The following is a 14,763-nucleotide window of genomic DNA, read 5'->3' as shown; positions in this document are numbered from 1 at the left end:
AAGTAAGGTATGAATTAAGAAGCAGACTTCATTTTATACACATAGATAACACGCATATATGTATTCAGCTATAATAATAATAATAATAATAATAATAATAATAATAATAATAATAAATTTTATTTATACCCCGCCCTCCCCAGTCAAAACCGGGCTCAGGGCGGCTAACACCAATAAAATTACAAAAAAACATAAAAAGCAATTAATTAAAATAGAGATTAAAATACAATATTAAAATTTAAAATGCAGCCTCATTTTAAGTAGTCCATAAATCCAAACCATGAGGGAGGAAAAACACAGGGGTCAGACTAAGTCCAGCCCAAAGGCCAGGCGGAACAGCTCTGTCTTGCAGGCCCTGTGGAAAGATGACAAATCCCCAAATGACCCCAAAGTGCATAAAAAGGTAAAGGTAAAGGGACCCCTGACCATTAGGTCCAGTCGTGACCGACTCTGGGGTTGCGCGCTCATCTCGCATTATTAGCCGAGGGAGCCGGTGTATAGCTTCCAGGTCATGTGGCCAGCATGACAAAGCCGCTTCTGGCGAACCAGAGCAGCACACGGAAACGCCGTTTACCTTCCCGCTGTAGCGGTTCCTATTTATCTACTTGCATTTTGACGTACTTTCGAACTGCTAGGTTGGCAGGAGCTGGGACCAAGCAACGGGAGCTCACCCCGTCACTGGGATTCGAACCGCTGACCTTCTGATCAGCAAGCCCTAGGCTCTGTGGTTTAACCCACAGCGCCACCTGGATCCCATGAACCCAAAGTGCATATATGAACTATTTTAAAGAAATGTTTTTGACATCTCACATTGGGTGGTCATTTCTCAACAGACCTCTGCACAGAGGTGCGGTGGGGGTGGTTCACCCCGGGTGTCATCCCGGGGGGGGTGACAAAATCCCCCCTGGGCGGATTGCTGCACCCCCTGGGCGGATCGGTTGCCTGAGCGGCTAGCTCCGCCGCTGCCTCTGCAGTAACCGCCACATGTTCAATAGCATTAATCTGCCATCTGAAAGATTTGGGGAAACGACATGTAGATTATCCTCATTCATAATTCAAACCAGCTCTCTGAGAACTTCATATGAGGTCCTTGGAGTCAAATAAATTATGTGGATAAGCGACAATGTACATGAAACTGCTGGTACCTTCCCTCACACAGTTTTGAATCATGTGCACAGTTTTGCAAGCAATCTCCCCTAATGTAATGTTTTCTTGTATGTTATTTTCACTAATATCTTCATTTTTATGCATTTTTACCCCTACTAGATGCATTTTTTGTAAACATTGTTTGCTCGGAGACTTGCATTCCAAAATTTGGAAGTGTGAATTTCTAAAACTAGCTGTGTTTTGCTTCCTACATTGTTTTGGGAAAGTACAGATTAGGTTTTAAATGTATACCGAATTGAATTTCTCCTCCATCCCTAGTTAGGACCCTTCATGCTGTTGCTGGAGGTGAACATTTTTGAACCAGAAACCATTGCAGATCCCAGTTAGGTATCTTTTTCCCAATGCACCAGATGTTGTATATGTATGTATGTAGACCTGAAAGCTGTCCTTCTTTTCTTTTAAACATTTGCAGAACCCGTGTCCTGAAGCTGGGGCCTCTTTTGTTTCCAAAATCACATTTTGGTGGTTTGCTGGGTAAGAAAATAAGTAACGTTGCACCATGTGACTAACGTAATTACCAATCTGCCTCACAATGCCAGTGGTCACCAAGGCATCTTGTGACAAAGATTTGTACGCTCTGTGAAGAAGGTCTTCCTTTTGTCTGTCCTTAACCCTCAGGAGGCTAATTTGCCAAATCTTCCAGAAAGTTGACCTGGTCATCTTCTCAGTCTTCATAATAGATATCAGGGAGCCTCAACCTTGTGGGCACATTTAGATTTTTGAGTGAGTGCCATGAGAACCACTTATGCTGCTCACTTATCCCCCGCTACGTACCCCAATCATCAACTGCTCCCTCTGAAAAGGAGAGAATGACAATATTTCATGCACACTTCCAAGTGATCAGGGTAAAAAAGTCAGACCCAGTAGAATTAATGTGAGCCATGAAAAGCACATACAGTAGAGTCGTACCTTGGTTCTCGAACGGAATCCGTTCCGGAAGTCCGTTCGACTTCTGAAAACGTTCAAAAACCAAGGTGCAGCTTCCGATTGGCTGCAGGAACTTCCTGCACTCAATCGGAAGCTGCATCAGCCGCTTGGCTTCCAAGAAAAGTTCACAAACCGGTACACTCACTTCCGGGTTTGTGGTGTTTGGAAGCCAAAACATTCGAGTCACAAGGCATTGGAAAACCAAGGTATGACTGTAGATCTGAAACAGGAAGTGTGAAAGAATGTCACTCTTCCAATTTCCTCCTTTATATACTTTTCAGGAACGAAGAGCAGCCCTAAGACTAAGTGCCACCTGAAACCTAACTCTTCCATTTTTCTTCATCAATGACACTATTGCCAATGTCACCAGTGGAGGAAACCAACTATAAGGCCTGGTAGCTAAAAAAGCAGGAGTCACCAGCACGGAACTCGCAGGTCACTCTTGCCCACCATGCTCTCTGGCGGGGGGAAACGATGTTGGTGACCACCCCCACCCCCCCAGACTAGGTAATCTATTCCACTCAATTGATTGGGAATGCCCTCTGTTTCATAGGTTGCTCTGGAAGGGATATCGGCAGCCATTACAAGCAGAAGACCTGTGGTCACTTGCGAGAGAAAATTCCTCTGAAGATATCGTTACCAAGATTGAAGATGCATGGCATGAACATTGTGCAAGAGCCAAACAGTAAGTGCCTTTTGTGTGTATGCATAAGAACAACTACCAAGGATGGATGGAAGGAAGGAAGGAAGGAAGGAAGGAAGGAAGGAAGGAAGGAAGGAAGGAAGGAAGCTGCTAGTCCTTCACGTTTCCAGAAGAGCAGGTATCTTCATAGGAGGGATCTAGTTGGCCTCTGTTGAGATCAGGACATTGTGGCTCTCTGGAAGTTGTCAGGCTACAATTCCTATCGGCCCTGACCATTGGCAATGCTGGCTGTGGGGCAGGTGGGAATTGGAGGGCAACAGCAACTGGAGCGCAACAGGTTTCCCATCCCTAATGTAGATGACCCCTGAGTCTGGTCCAGCAAGGACAGGTTTTATGGGTTCTTGGGTGTTAGGCAGCAGCTGAAGACATTCAGTTCACATTTTCAAGACAGACTTACCCAATTCACACTTTCCAAAACAATGCAGGAACTACAACACAAGCATCCTTTGAAATTTGCACGTCTCTGAATGTTGCACTGCAGTTCTCCAGTAACGTGTAGAAAAAGAAAAAGCACATGCTAGGGTAAATACCGTACAGCAATTCATTACATTACGGAAAATTGCTTTGTAAAAATGGACTTGTTAGGGGGAAATTATGTACAAAAATCTGCCTATAAGGAGAAATCTGTGTTAAAACGCTGGTGGGCTTTTCATGAGCGTTTAAAAAAAAAAAATGCAAATCTGTGTGGAAGTGTGGAGAACTGAACTTAAGGGGGGTGATTAGAAACTGGGAGAAGCCAAAATTAACTAATTTGTCCATTCCTAGCAGCAGCACCCAATATGCTGACCTGCTCACACATTCACTGAAAATGAATGAGAATCGTACCTCTGGGAGAGCAGTACAGTGGTACCTCGCAAGACGAATTTAATTCGTTCCGTGAGTCAATTCATTTTGCGAAAAATTTGTCTTGCGAATCGTGGTTTCCCATAGGAATGCATTGAAATTTCTTTTTTTGCCCATAGGAACGCATTAATTAAATTTCAATGCATTCCTATGGGAAACCGCAATTCGCAAGACAAATTTTTCGCAAAATGAATTCGTCTTGCGAGTCACCCATAGAATCGCAAGGCGCATTCGTCTTGCGAGGTACCACTGTAGTTGCTTATGCCCATTGGGAGCTGTAGGGTGAAAGGCAGGGAGTCCAATAGTAGGTGGAACCAGAGCCAATGACAGGAAGAGCCAACGAATTCTAGTTGTGTCCCCATTCTTCCCCCCGCTGAATTTTACACGGACAAAGGAGGAGGAAGCTGGCTGCCATTGCCGCTCCTTGGTTTGGCTGTAGGTAAGGAGGCAGGTAGGTGGGGGCTGGCTGAGGTTGGTGGGGCACTGCCCATTTGCCCAAATGGACCACCCTCTGCTTCTAAAGAAGGCTACAAGGATTTGGATAATATGAATTCAGATGCACTGAGTATGTGAAAGGCTAGAGCTCTCTGTTTCCTTGTTGATCAGAACTGCAGACTCCGCGAAATTTAAAAGAGAGTGTGGCAGTAATGAAAATGCCGAGGAAACCAAGATCCTGCTTCAGCCTGAACATAGCAAAAGCAAGCCGCTCCTGAAAGCTTTCTGGGACGTGTTTGGGACCTCTTTTCTTTTGGGGACTCTTGGTTTAGTCCTCGGTGACGTCTTCTTGTTTTTGATCCCAAAGACATTGAGGTACGTGGAGAACTAAAGACTGCTTCCTAAGAAGAGCGTAGCATTTGTGGCTGCCTTCTTCCTCCACTGTCAAAAGCAGTATATGCCTCGGAATACCAGTTGCTGGGAATCGCAAATGGGGAGAGAAGGTTGTTATGGTCAGGTCCCGCTTTGAGGTCTCCCTCCGTGGGCAGCTGGTTGTGAGAACAGTGAGGACTAGACTGGGCCTTTGACGTGGTAGGTGGGTTGGTTGGTTGGTTAGTTGCAGGTCGCTTTGGGTTGCCCTGGGCGAAATTAAGCAACTAACAATAATAATAATGATAGCAATAATAATAATTGGTTACTCCCCAGCCACTCTGGGCGGCTTCCAACAGGATATTAAAAACACAATAAAGTGTCAGACATTAAAAACTTCCCTAAACAGGGCTGCCTTCAGATGTCTTCTAAAAGTCAGATAGTTGTTTATTTCCTTGATATCTGATGGGAGGGCGTTCCACAGGGCGGGCGCCACTACCGAAAAGGCCCTCTGCCTGGTCCCCTGCAACCTCACTTCTTCTAGTGAGGGAACCGCTAGAAGGCCCTCAGAGCTGGACCTCAGTGTCTGGGCAGAACAATGGGGGTGGAGACGCTCCTTCAGGTATACTGGGTTGCGGCCGTTTATGGCTTTAAAGGTCAGCAGCAACACTTCAAATTGTGCAAATTAAATAAATAAATAAATAAATAAATAAACAAACATAAGCAAATCATAGATGGTGACAGCAGTCACGAAATTAAAAGACGCCTGCTTCTTGGGAGAAAAGCAATGACAAACCTAGACAGCATCTTAAAAAGCAGAGACATCACCTTGCCGACAAAGGTCCGTATAGTTAAAGCTATGGTTTTCCCAGTAGTGATGTATGGAAGTGAGAGCTGGACCATAAAGAAGGCTGATCGCCGAAGAATTGATGCTTTTGAATTATGGTGCTGGAGGAGACTCTTGAGAGTCCCATGGACTGCAAGAAGATCAAACCTATCCATTCTGAAGGAAATCAGCCCTGAGTGCTCCCTGGAAGGACAGATCGTGAAGCTGAGGCTCCAATACTTTGGCCACCTCATGAGAAGAGAAGAATCCTTGGAAAAGACCCTGATGTTGGGAAAGATTGAGGGCACTAGGAGAAGGGGACGACAGAGGACAAGATGGTTGGACAGTGTTCTTGAAGCTACGAACATGAGTTTGACCAAACTGCGGGAGGCAGTGCAAGACAGGAGTGCCTGGCGTGCTCTGGTCCATGGGGTCACGAAGAGTCGGACACGACTAAACGACTAAACAACAACAACAACAAAAAGCAAATCATAATGAAGCAGGGCTTGCTCTTCTGTTCTTAATTTCTGGCATCTCCAGGTTGTTCTTTTTAAGGATCGAGTAGTAGCTGGCATGAAAGACTGGATGTCCTGAAACCCTGGATGTCCAGGGGTGGCCAGCTCTCAAGAGACTGCGATCTACTTTCAGAATTAAAATCTGGCAGTGATATCTACCCCAGTTTTTTTAGTGGTTCAGCTCTTTCGGGAGGAAGAAAGCCCCATTTTTTAGGGGTTCAGCTCAAAGTTGTTGAGCTTCTTTGGGGAGAAGGAAAGCCCTTATTGGGGGGCGGGGTTAAGGTGCAGGCTTTTGGGGGAGGGGAGTTCCTTTTGGGGGGAAGTAAGTCAAGGGGAGTCACTCACAAAAACATCGCTATGGATGAAAACAGCCACACAGAGGGAGCTCCGTCTACCCTTCCTGAGTTCAAACAACAATGGAGGGCGGGGCAAGAAGTGGGGCAGGAGTCAGATTTAACGACACAGAAGATTCTACCAGAACATTGCGGGGATCTACCAGTAGATCGCGATCAACCTGTTGGACATCCCTGGTAGAGAATACTGGGGTCAGATGAGTGGGAAGGCACCATACTGTAACTCACTGGGGAAGCATGTATGTGCTTTGCCTACAGAATGTTCAATCTCTGGCCACCTTCAGTTAAGAAAAGACCAAGTAGCAGGTGATGGGGAAGGCCTTTGCTGAGATCCCGGAGAGCTGCTTCCAATCAGAGTGAACAACACTGAGCTAGATAGATGACCCGACAAACAGGCTTTAGTTCAAGTCCATTTTCTGTGTCCTGGAGCATTGCTGTGATGGCTCCTCTCTCTGTGGTAGCCCTCATTCCAGATGTGCTGTTGACGATGCTTTCTCCTTTTGTAGTCTCTTCCTAGATTTCATCACTGATCCAGAGGCTCCTTATTGGAAAGGTTATTTCTATGCTACGTTGATGTTCCTCTTAGCCTGTCTTGAGACACTGTTGGAGCAGCAATACATGTATATGTGCCTTGTGCTGGGAGTGAGGCTGAAGACTGCTGTTACAGGCCTTGTTTATCGGAAGGTAAACCCTGCTATTTGTTGGCTGATCTCCTTTGTTTTCCGTCCATCTCATTGCTGCTGTGAACTGGATCCAGGAAGACGAGTGGGAAAAGCCTGTTTCCACACTGTACATTTGCTATGAAACAGCCATGTTTTCTTCATGGCCCTTTTATGGACATCTGCATGACATCGTGGTTAAGAATACCCCACCCAGGTTTCCTCTGTTCATCTTCCATTGCTTTTTCAGCTCTCAGAAAACCAGACCTTTTTAAACACAGTGGAACAACAGCCCAATTTCTCCATATGTAAAGGTAAAGGGACCCCTGACCATTAGGTCCAGTCGTGGACGACTCTGGGGTTGCGGCGCTCATCTTGCTTTACTGGCTGAGGGAGCCGGCGTACAGCTTCTGGGTCATGTGGCCAGCATGACAAAGCCGCTTCTGGCGAACCAGAGCAGCGCACGGAAACGCCGTTTACCTTCCTGCTGGAGCAGTACCAATTTAGCTACTTGCACTTTGATGTGCTTTCGAACTGCTAGGTTGGCAGGTGCTGGGACCAAGCAACGGGAGCTCACCCCGTCACGGGAATTCGAACCACCGACCTTCTGATCGGCAAGCCCTAGACTCTGTGGTTTAACCCACAGCACCACCCGCGTCCCTCTCCATATGTAGAGATGGTCTGTTGCACCACTATTCCATCACTTTTCTGGCTGGTTCTGAGCTCCCTCGCTAAGGGCAGTGTTACAGAAGGTGGGGCATATGGTTGGCCAGAAATATCCTTCCTATTGAAAAAGGTTCTTTCCTTTCTCCTGCCATTTTGGAGCACTCATTGAGAAAATGAGTGTCTGGTCAGAAGACTGTGTTCTAGCCCAGACACTGCGTGCTGTGCTCTTTGAGTTGGTCTGCCGTAGTAACAGCTTTGCCATGACCTACCCAGGATGGCTTCACAACCCACCTGTGGGTCCTGACCCACTTGTCCGGTGTTTCCTGAACTTGGGTTTCCAGCTGCTTTTGAATTCCAACTCCCATCCCCCCTAGCTAGCAGGACCAGTGGTCATTGCACAAAGGTAAAGTTCACATTCACTACTCTGCCTGCTTTTGTCTCTGGCTGAAAAGGATTCCCCACCTCTGCCTTAGGACAAACAGTTTGAAAGATTTTCATTAAATGAATTCGGAGTCCTTTATCTTGGGATGCTGGTCACGTGTCTTTTTCCAAACCTTAGTCAATGTGTGGGCTTGTGGGTTCCATTTTCTCTCTCGTAGATCTTGACCATGTCAGATGCGGCTAAGAAGGCGACGACGGAGGGGGAAATTGTCAACTTGGTCTCTGTTGACGTGCAGAAGCTAACAGATCTCATCACGTATTTTAATGGAACTTGGCTTGCCCCCATCCGAATTATCATCTGCTTCGTCTTCCTTTGGCAGGTAAAAGATTCCCGCCCGCCTCTTAGATCTCTGGCGTGTCCTATAGGACTTTTAAAAGCCAAGGAGACAAGTTCAAGTTTCGTTGCATACAGGCGCACAAGCCAGAATACCGTACAATAAAAGAGAAACCATTCAGCCCCTCCTAAAAAGGAGCCATCTCATTTTAATTACCCTTTGTGTGAGTGTGTGTAGAGACTAGTGTACTGTACAAAGGGTTTTGATTTGGTTCGTTTGCTCCACCCTCTCTTGCCATTGGCCCCACACACTACTGGGCATGTGGCCCTCAAAAGGTTGTTCAGAAGGGAATGTGGCCCTTGGGGTAGAAAGGGTTCCCCAGCCCTGTTCTAACTGGTCAACAAACCACTTGTTTTTGCAGTCTTGGTTGATCCAGCCAGTAATGGGCCACTATGCATGGCTGGTGGACATATTGGCTTGGTGAGTCACAATATGTACAGGCCTGGCAGAAGGAAGCGGAAGGAAGTCGAGTGGTAGATAATGTGCCTGCGCAAAGCAGTGTTTCTTATACGTATTCTTGTGCCAGAATGCCGATACTGTTTTTAAAATTGTGTTTACCAAGTGGACACTATTCACACAAGTCAATTTAATCAGCCATTTATCTCAAGACTGAGCCACCCGGAATTGCAAAGGGGAAAGGACCAGTGGTGAAAGACGTGCCTTTGCTGCTTCGCCGAATTCATGCAAATTCAGCCATGCTCAGCTGACCACTAGATGTCTCTGTTAATACATAAGAAGCAGCGCAAGGAGTTTTCACTAAACAATCAATTGCTAAGTGAAGGCCTTGGATAGGAAATACGTTCTTTGATTCTCCTTTAGTCCAACGCAATTCTTCAAAATGTATGGTTGAAAGGTCAGGTGGATTGAGTAATGTATATGAGTTGTGTGGTTTTTTGGAGGGGAAGGAAAGAAGACTCTTAGCATTCATAATGGAGGCATTTGGTAGCATGCAAGTGCAACCTGCAGCAAAATGTTGCAGTATTGTCAGCTCCTAGTAGAAATGCTTTTACGTATTCAGGTTTCTAGCCAGCCGTACCTTCCCCCTTGACTCTGTAAGGATGGGGAACTTGCCGCCCTCCAGATGTCCTTGGACTCCAACTCCCATCAGGCCCTGCTGTCATGGGCAATGGTAAGGGATGGTGGGAGTTGGAGTCCTTCGACTTCTGGAGTGCCACAGGGGTGCTCACTCCTGTAAAGGGCTGCAGCAGGACATTTCCTCACCACCACCCTCCTTCCTTTTCCAGTTGATGCTGAACATTCTGTGACAAGTCAGAATGCTTATTCCTCATTGGGCTGGGGTTGGTTTTTTTGGAGAGGGGTGTTGTTGCCCACTTTAGGCTCCAGGTTTGCACGGAGGGGGGTCACTGCTGCAATCGGCATGAAAGAGGGGTTTTACAGCTGCTGACTGGAGTGAAAGGAAGTGAGTCAGCTGCTGAGGGTCAGCTCCTTGGGTCACCCTGGAGAAGGCAAGTGGGAAGAACACCAGCGAAATGTTGCCCTGCAGGCTCCAAAGCACAGTATTTAGGAACACTGCTTCCCTGCAAATTCTGCTAACTTTGGTCATGGTCTCTGAATGCAACGTAAGTCTCTGAATGGCTCACAAAGTCATTATAGTAACTTTCGTTATTAATATACCCCGACTCTCATATCCTTTCCTGACAACTGAATAAATGTATGGGTGACGGTGACAGAACATGTAACGGGTGGGTGGGTGCCAAACTTTTCCTCCATGTTCCTTTCACTTAATATTGCTTTTGATTTTTGCATCCTATTAGCTCCTCGGGCCATACGCTTTGACGGCTATTGCTGTGTTTTTATTCCTCTTGCCGCTGAACTTTGCAATCAGCAAAAAGAGAAGCCAGTTCCAGGTAGGAGTTGCCACTTGCAAATAGTTAGCAAGCTTTTGCTTCTGCGCTTGAAACCAGATCGGGCTCCGTTATTGCTTTGTTTCTCAGGAGGCTCAGATGAAATATAAGGACAGCCGTGCGAAGCTCACCAGCGCCATTCTCAGAGACATCAGGATCCTGAAACTTCATGGCTGGGAATATAACTTCATGGACAAGGCGCTGGGTGTCCGGACTCAAGAACTTCAAGCTCTGAAGGCATCACAGTTCCTCTTCTCTGTGTCTCTTGTTTCTTTCCACTCATCAACGTTCCTGGTGAGTGGGGTGGGGGTGGTGCTTTTTAGACAGCAGAACAAACTGTTGTATCTTCTTCACCTGCTTCCTTCTTCTTCCTTCTCTGCAGATTGCGTTCATCATGTTCGCAGTCTACACGCTGGCAGATGAGGGAAACACCCTGGATGTGCAGAAAGCCTTTGTGTCTCTGACCCTGATCAACATTCTCAACAGGGCTCATTCTTTCCTCCCCTTCTCCATCAATGCTGTTGTGCAGGTGAGCCCCAGAAGTCGGCTTTCAGTTTGCATGAGTGTAACAAGGAGGTGCTGTAGCTCCCATTCTTTGTGATCTGAGCTAACTTCTTAGAATGTAAGAGGAGTCCTGCTGGATCAGGCCAGAGCCCATCTAGTCCGTCATCCTGTTCTCACAGTGGACAACCAGACGCCTGTCATGGAATTCTACTCCGTATTGATCCACAGTAGATTCCAATGTATAGTTAGCAGAGTAAAAACATAAACACGTTGCAGGATTCCCAAAAAAATAGACCAGAGGCAATTATATTTCATCCAGCAGAGCTTTACTGCTACTGAAGGTGAATGAGCATAATGGTCACAAATCCAATACATTCAGGATTGGCACTGTCCATAAGAAATCCAGTTCCAACAGACTTACCGTAAACTTATGGTAACTTATAAGAAGTCTAAACCTTAACACTATAGCACAGTGATGGCCAAACTTGGCCCTCCAGATGTTTTGGGACTACAACTCCCATCATTCCTAGCTAACAGGACCAGTGGTCAGGGATGATGGGAATTGTAATCCCAAAACAGCTGGAGGGCTAGGTTTGGCCATCACTGCTATAGCATCACTGCTATGTCCAGAACACCAGACCAGAAGGAAAAGAGATAGAAAGTGAAAGTGAAACCCAGGCTCCTTCTGGCCCTACTTTTATAATCAGCATGACCTTGACAGAAAGAGATAAGAGAACCAGTTTAAGCCAGCTGTACTCAGCTTCTCTGAAGGAATAACCAGAACATCATGCTCGTTTGTTTCACACAGAGAAGCTCCCAGAACCCTCTTGAATTAATTAGAATAGGAAAGATCTCTACACATCGGATCAATACTTTCTGCACTAAGAAATGCAAACTGACAATGCCCAGCGCGATGTGTGGACAGTAGCACTTTCTTCAACTTGTGATTCCCAGAAACTGGTACAGTCGTACCTCCGTTTACGACCACAATTCGTTCCGGGGAGCCAGTCGCTCCCCAAGCAGGTCGTAAATGGAGAGGCGCTTCTGCCAATAGCTCAAAGTGCCAATAGCTTCTGCGCATGCGTGCGCTGAGCAGAGAGCTTCTGCGCATGCGTGCGCTGCGCAGAGAGCTTCTGCACATGCGCGCGTCGCGGAACCCAGATGTAAACACTTCCGGGTCTGCGGCGGTCGCAAACCGATCGGTCGGAAACCGCAGCGGTCGCAAACCGAGGTATGACTGTTTTCAGAGCAATTCGACACAGTGGTGGTGGAACAGAGCCGCCATGATTCAGCTGTGTGCGTTACACCATGGTTATGTGTGTCCTTTGTTCCAGGCAAAAGTTTCCTTGAACCGTTTAGCTGCCTTTCTTTGCCTTGAGGAGTTGGATCAAACGGAAACGGGCTCCGGTTCTTTGGACTGCAGTAAGTATCAGCTTATGGGTGGTTTCCTTTTGAGCATAGGAAGCTGCCCTATACCGAGTCAGGCCATTGGACCATCTAGCTCAGCATTCTTGGCACTGGCTGGCAGCAACTCTCTAGGATTTCAGGCAGGGAGCCTCTCCTAGCCCTACCTGGGGATACCAAGGGTTGAACCCAGGCAGAACCTTCTGAGCTCCTATGTCCTATGTGCCGAACCCTCCCATTTTTATCCTCACAATAGTGGAATGCTGTTATGCAGCAGGATAGGGTGAGCCATCTCTGCTGGCTAGAGATCTGGGGGAGCAATGTGATTCAGTACACATCAGAAAGCAAATCTACCTACCGGTAATTCACAGTTTCTGAAGCAATACACAAATGAAAATACAGCCATCTTTCAAAAATCAGATTTCCCTGAAGTCCACAATACAGTATGGCATACAAAAATGTACACAGTGTGGTAAAGTATGCATAAAAATGCATATGTTGGTGGAAATAACGTACAAAATGCAAAATATTGGGGGAAATAGAAATATTACTATTATAATATTTTTATTTATCTACATCCTGCCTTTCTCCCAGGAGCTGAATTCATATAAGGGGAAATGTGCTTTGCAAAAAAAAATGTATTAGGCAAAATTGTATATAAAATGTGTACATTAGGAGAAATTCACACTAAAATTCTGAGGAATTTCCACGAGGACTTTATTTTAAAAATTACACATTGAAAAATTACACATGTCCAGAAGAGGGCAACCAAAATGGTCAAAGGCCTGGAAACAATGCCTTATGAGGAACGGCTTAGGGAGCTGAGTATGTTTAGCCTGGAGAAGAGAAGGTTAAGGGGTGATATGATAGCCATGTTCAAATATATAAAAGGATGTCATATAGAGGAGGGAGAAAGGTTGTTTTCTGCTGCTCCAGAGAAGCGGACACGGAGCAATGGATTCAAGCTACAAGAAAGAAGATTCCACCTAAACATTAGGAAGAACTTCCTGACAGTAAGAGCTGTTCGGCAGTGGAATTTGCTACCAAGGAGTGTGGTGGAGTCTCCTTCTTTGGAGGTCTTTAAGCAGAGGCTTGACAGGCATATGTCAAGAATGCTTTGGTGGTGTTTCCTGCTTGGCAGGGGGTTGGACTGGATGGCCCTTGTGGTCTCTTCCAACTCTATGATTCTATGAATTGTGGAATTGTGGAGGAATGAAAATTAAGATTGGAAAAATGAGAAATTGATGTATTTTTCCATCGCTAGCCAGACCTGAGCCGGAATGTCTCAGAAGGCATTTATCTGATAAAATGTGTAGTGAGTAAATAAGGTAGTGTAGGGATCCATACTCAGTCCTATGGCCACATTCCCTCCTGGGCGACCTTTTGAGGGCCACATGCCAGGGGTGAGCAGGGCCAGAGGAAAAATTGGGCAGAGCAACAGAAGTGCCTTTTATACCTTTTGTACATGTACCTTTTACCTTTTGAAGAGCCTGGCAGATCAGCCAACGGCCTGTCTAGTCCAGCCTCCTGTTCTCACAGTGGCCAACCTGGTGCCCACGGGAAGCCCACAAGCAGGACCCGAGCACAAGGGCTCCAGCAACTGGCCCTCAGAAGCATTGCTGCCTCTCAACTGCGATGGCAGAGCTGCAGGAGGCTAGTTTTAGCACATTCTCACACACTCTCTGTCCTCCACCCAGGCAAGCAAAAGCCATTACCAGACTTCTGTACACCTTCCAGCCAGGGAGGAACATTCAGACAAGGTGTGAAACAGGGTCAACTGAGGGGTGTGGCCTGTAGAGAGAGGGTGTGGCCTATAGAGAGTGCCAGGGGCCAGATAGAGAGGCACAGACGGCCACATTTGAGGCCCCCTGAAGTTCCCCATCCATAAAATAAGGGGGAAACCGGATGTGTTTTGTTTATGATCTGGAAAGGCAAAATTCGTTTTCCTTTAATGCGCTCGACTTTATATATTGTATCTGAGGTTAGCATATGTTCCCATTATAACAACCTCATTTATATAGCAAGCGATATAGATATAGAAAGCCGCCAGTTGTGCCAAGACACTAATAATAATAATAATAATAATAATAATAATAATAATAATAATAATAATAATATAGTCATACCTTTGTTTAAGTACGCTTTGGTTTGAGTACTTTCAGTTTAAGTACTCTGCAGACCCGTCTGGAATGGATTAATCCCCTTTCCATTACTTTCAATGGGAAAGTTTGCTTCAGGTTAAGTACGCTTCAGATTAAGTACAGACTTCCGGAACCAATTGTGTACTTAAACCAAGGTACCACTGTAATAATAAACTTTTATATATACCCCGCCCTCCCTAGTCAGAACCAGGCCCAGGGTGGCTGACATCAATAAAATTACAATAAGACATAAAAGAAAGAAAAACAATTGATTAAAATGCGGGTTAAAATACAATTTAAATTTATTTATTTATTTTTAAAAAGCATATAATAAGTGCTCCTCTGCCTTTCTTCCTCAGTGCAGGATTGTGTTATGGTAAGGCAAGGGACCTTCAGCTGGTCCAGAGAGAGCCCTCCCTGCCTTAAAAGGTAAATGGCCACGAGAAAATTGGGTCTTTTCTTCTAAAGATGAGCTCTTTTCCTGATTTTATCTTGATTATGGATTGGGCTGGTGGACGGTCCACAAAAGCAAATGAACTGAGCTGTTGGGGTTTCTTAATCCTTCCAATAAACTGGCTGTGATTATTATCCGCTGCGGTTCCTGCATTGC

The 14,763-nt window shown here is 45.9% G+C and overlaps 1 protein-coding gene across 10 annotated transcripts in view; it reads left to right on the top strand.

The window, feature by feature from the left end:
• ABCC6 (ATP binding cassette subfamily C member 6) overlaps positions 1-14,763 on the top strand; it is a 46,131-nt gene that overhangs the window by 12,842 nt on the left and 18,526 nt on the right. For all 10 annotated transcript variants that reach the window (XR_009558578.1, XR_009558579.1, XR_009558580.1 and 7 more), the window contains 10 exons: positions 1,580-1,641; positions 2,648-2,779; positions 4,247-4,450; positions 6,645-6,822; positions 8,063-8,224; positions 10,015-10,107; positions 10,195-10,398; positions 10,487-10,633; positions 11,943-12,030; positions 14,513-14,582. Coding sequence is in view for 5 of the 10 variants with exons in the window: in XM_060283012.1 (XP_060138995.1) it covers positions 1,580-1,641; positions 2,648-2,779; positions 4,247-4,450; positions 6,645-6,822; positions 8,063-8,224; positions 10,015-10,107; positions 10,195-10,398; positions 10,487-10,633; positions 11,943-12,030; positions 14,513-14,582 (1,340 nt within the window). In the remaining 5 variants the exon portion in view is untranslated. The remainder of the gene's footprint in view (positions 1-1,579; positions 1,642-2,647; positions 2,780-4,246; positions 4,451-6,644; positions 6,823-8,062; positions 8,225-10,014; positions 10,108-10,194; positions 10,399-10,486; positions 10,634-11,942; positions 12,031-14,512; positions 14,583-14,763) is intronic.

The sequence above is a fragment of the Zootoca vivipara genome, chromosome 14 (assembly GCF_963506605.1).
Source record: "Zootoca vivipara chromosome 14, rZooViv1.1, whole genome shotgun sequence".
Lineage (NCBI taxonomy): Eukaryota > Metazoa > Chordata > Lepidosauria > Squamata > Lacertidae > Zootoca > Zootoca vivipara.
This window is presented reverse-complemented; position numbering and strand designations above follow the sequence as displayed.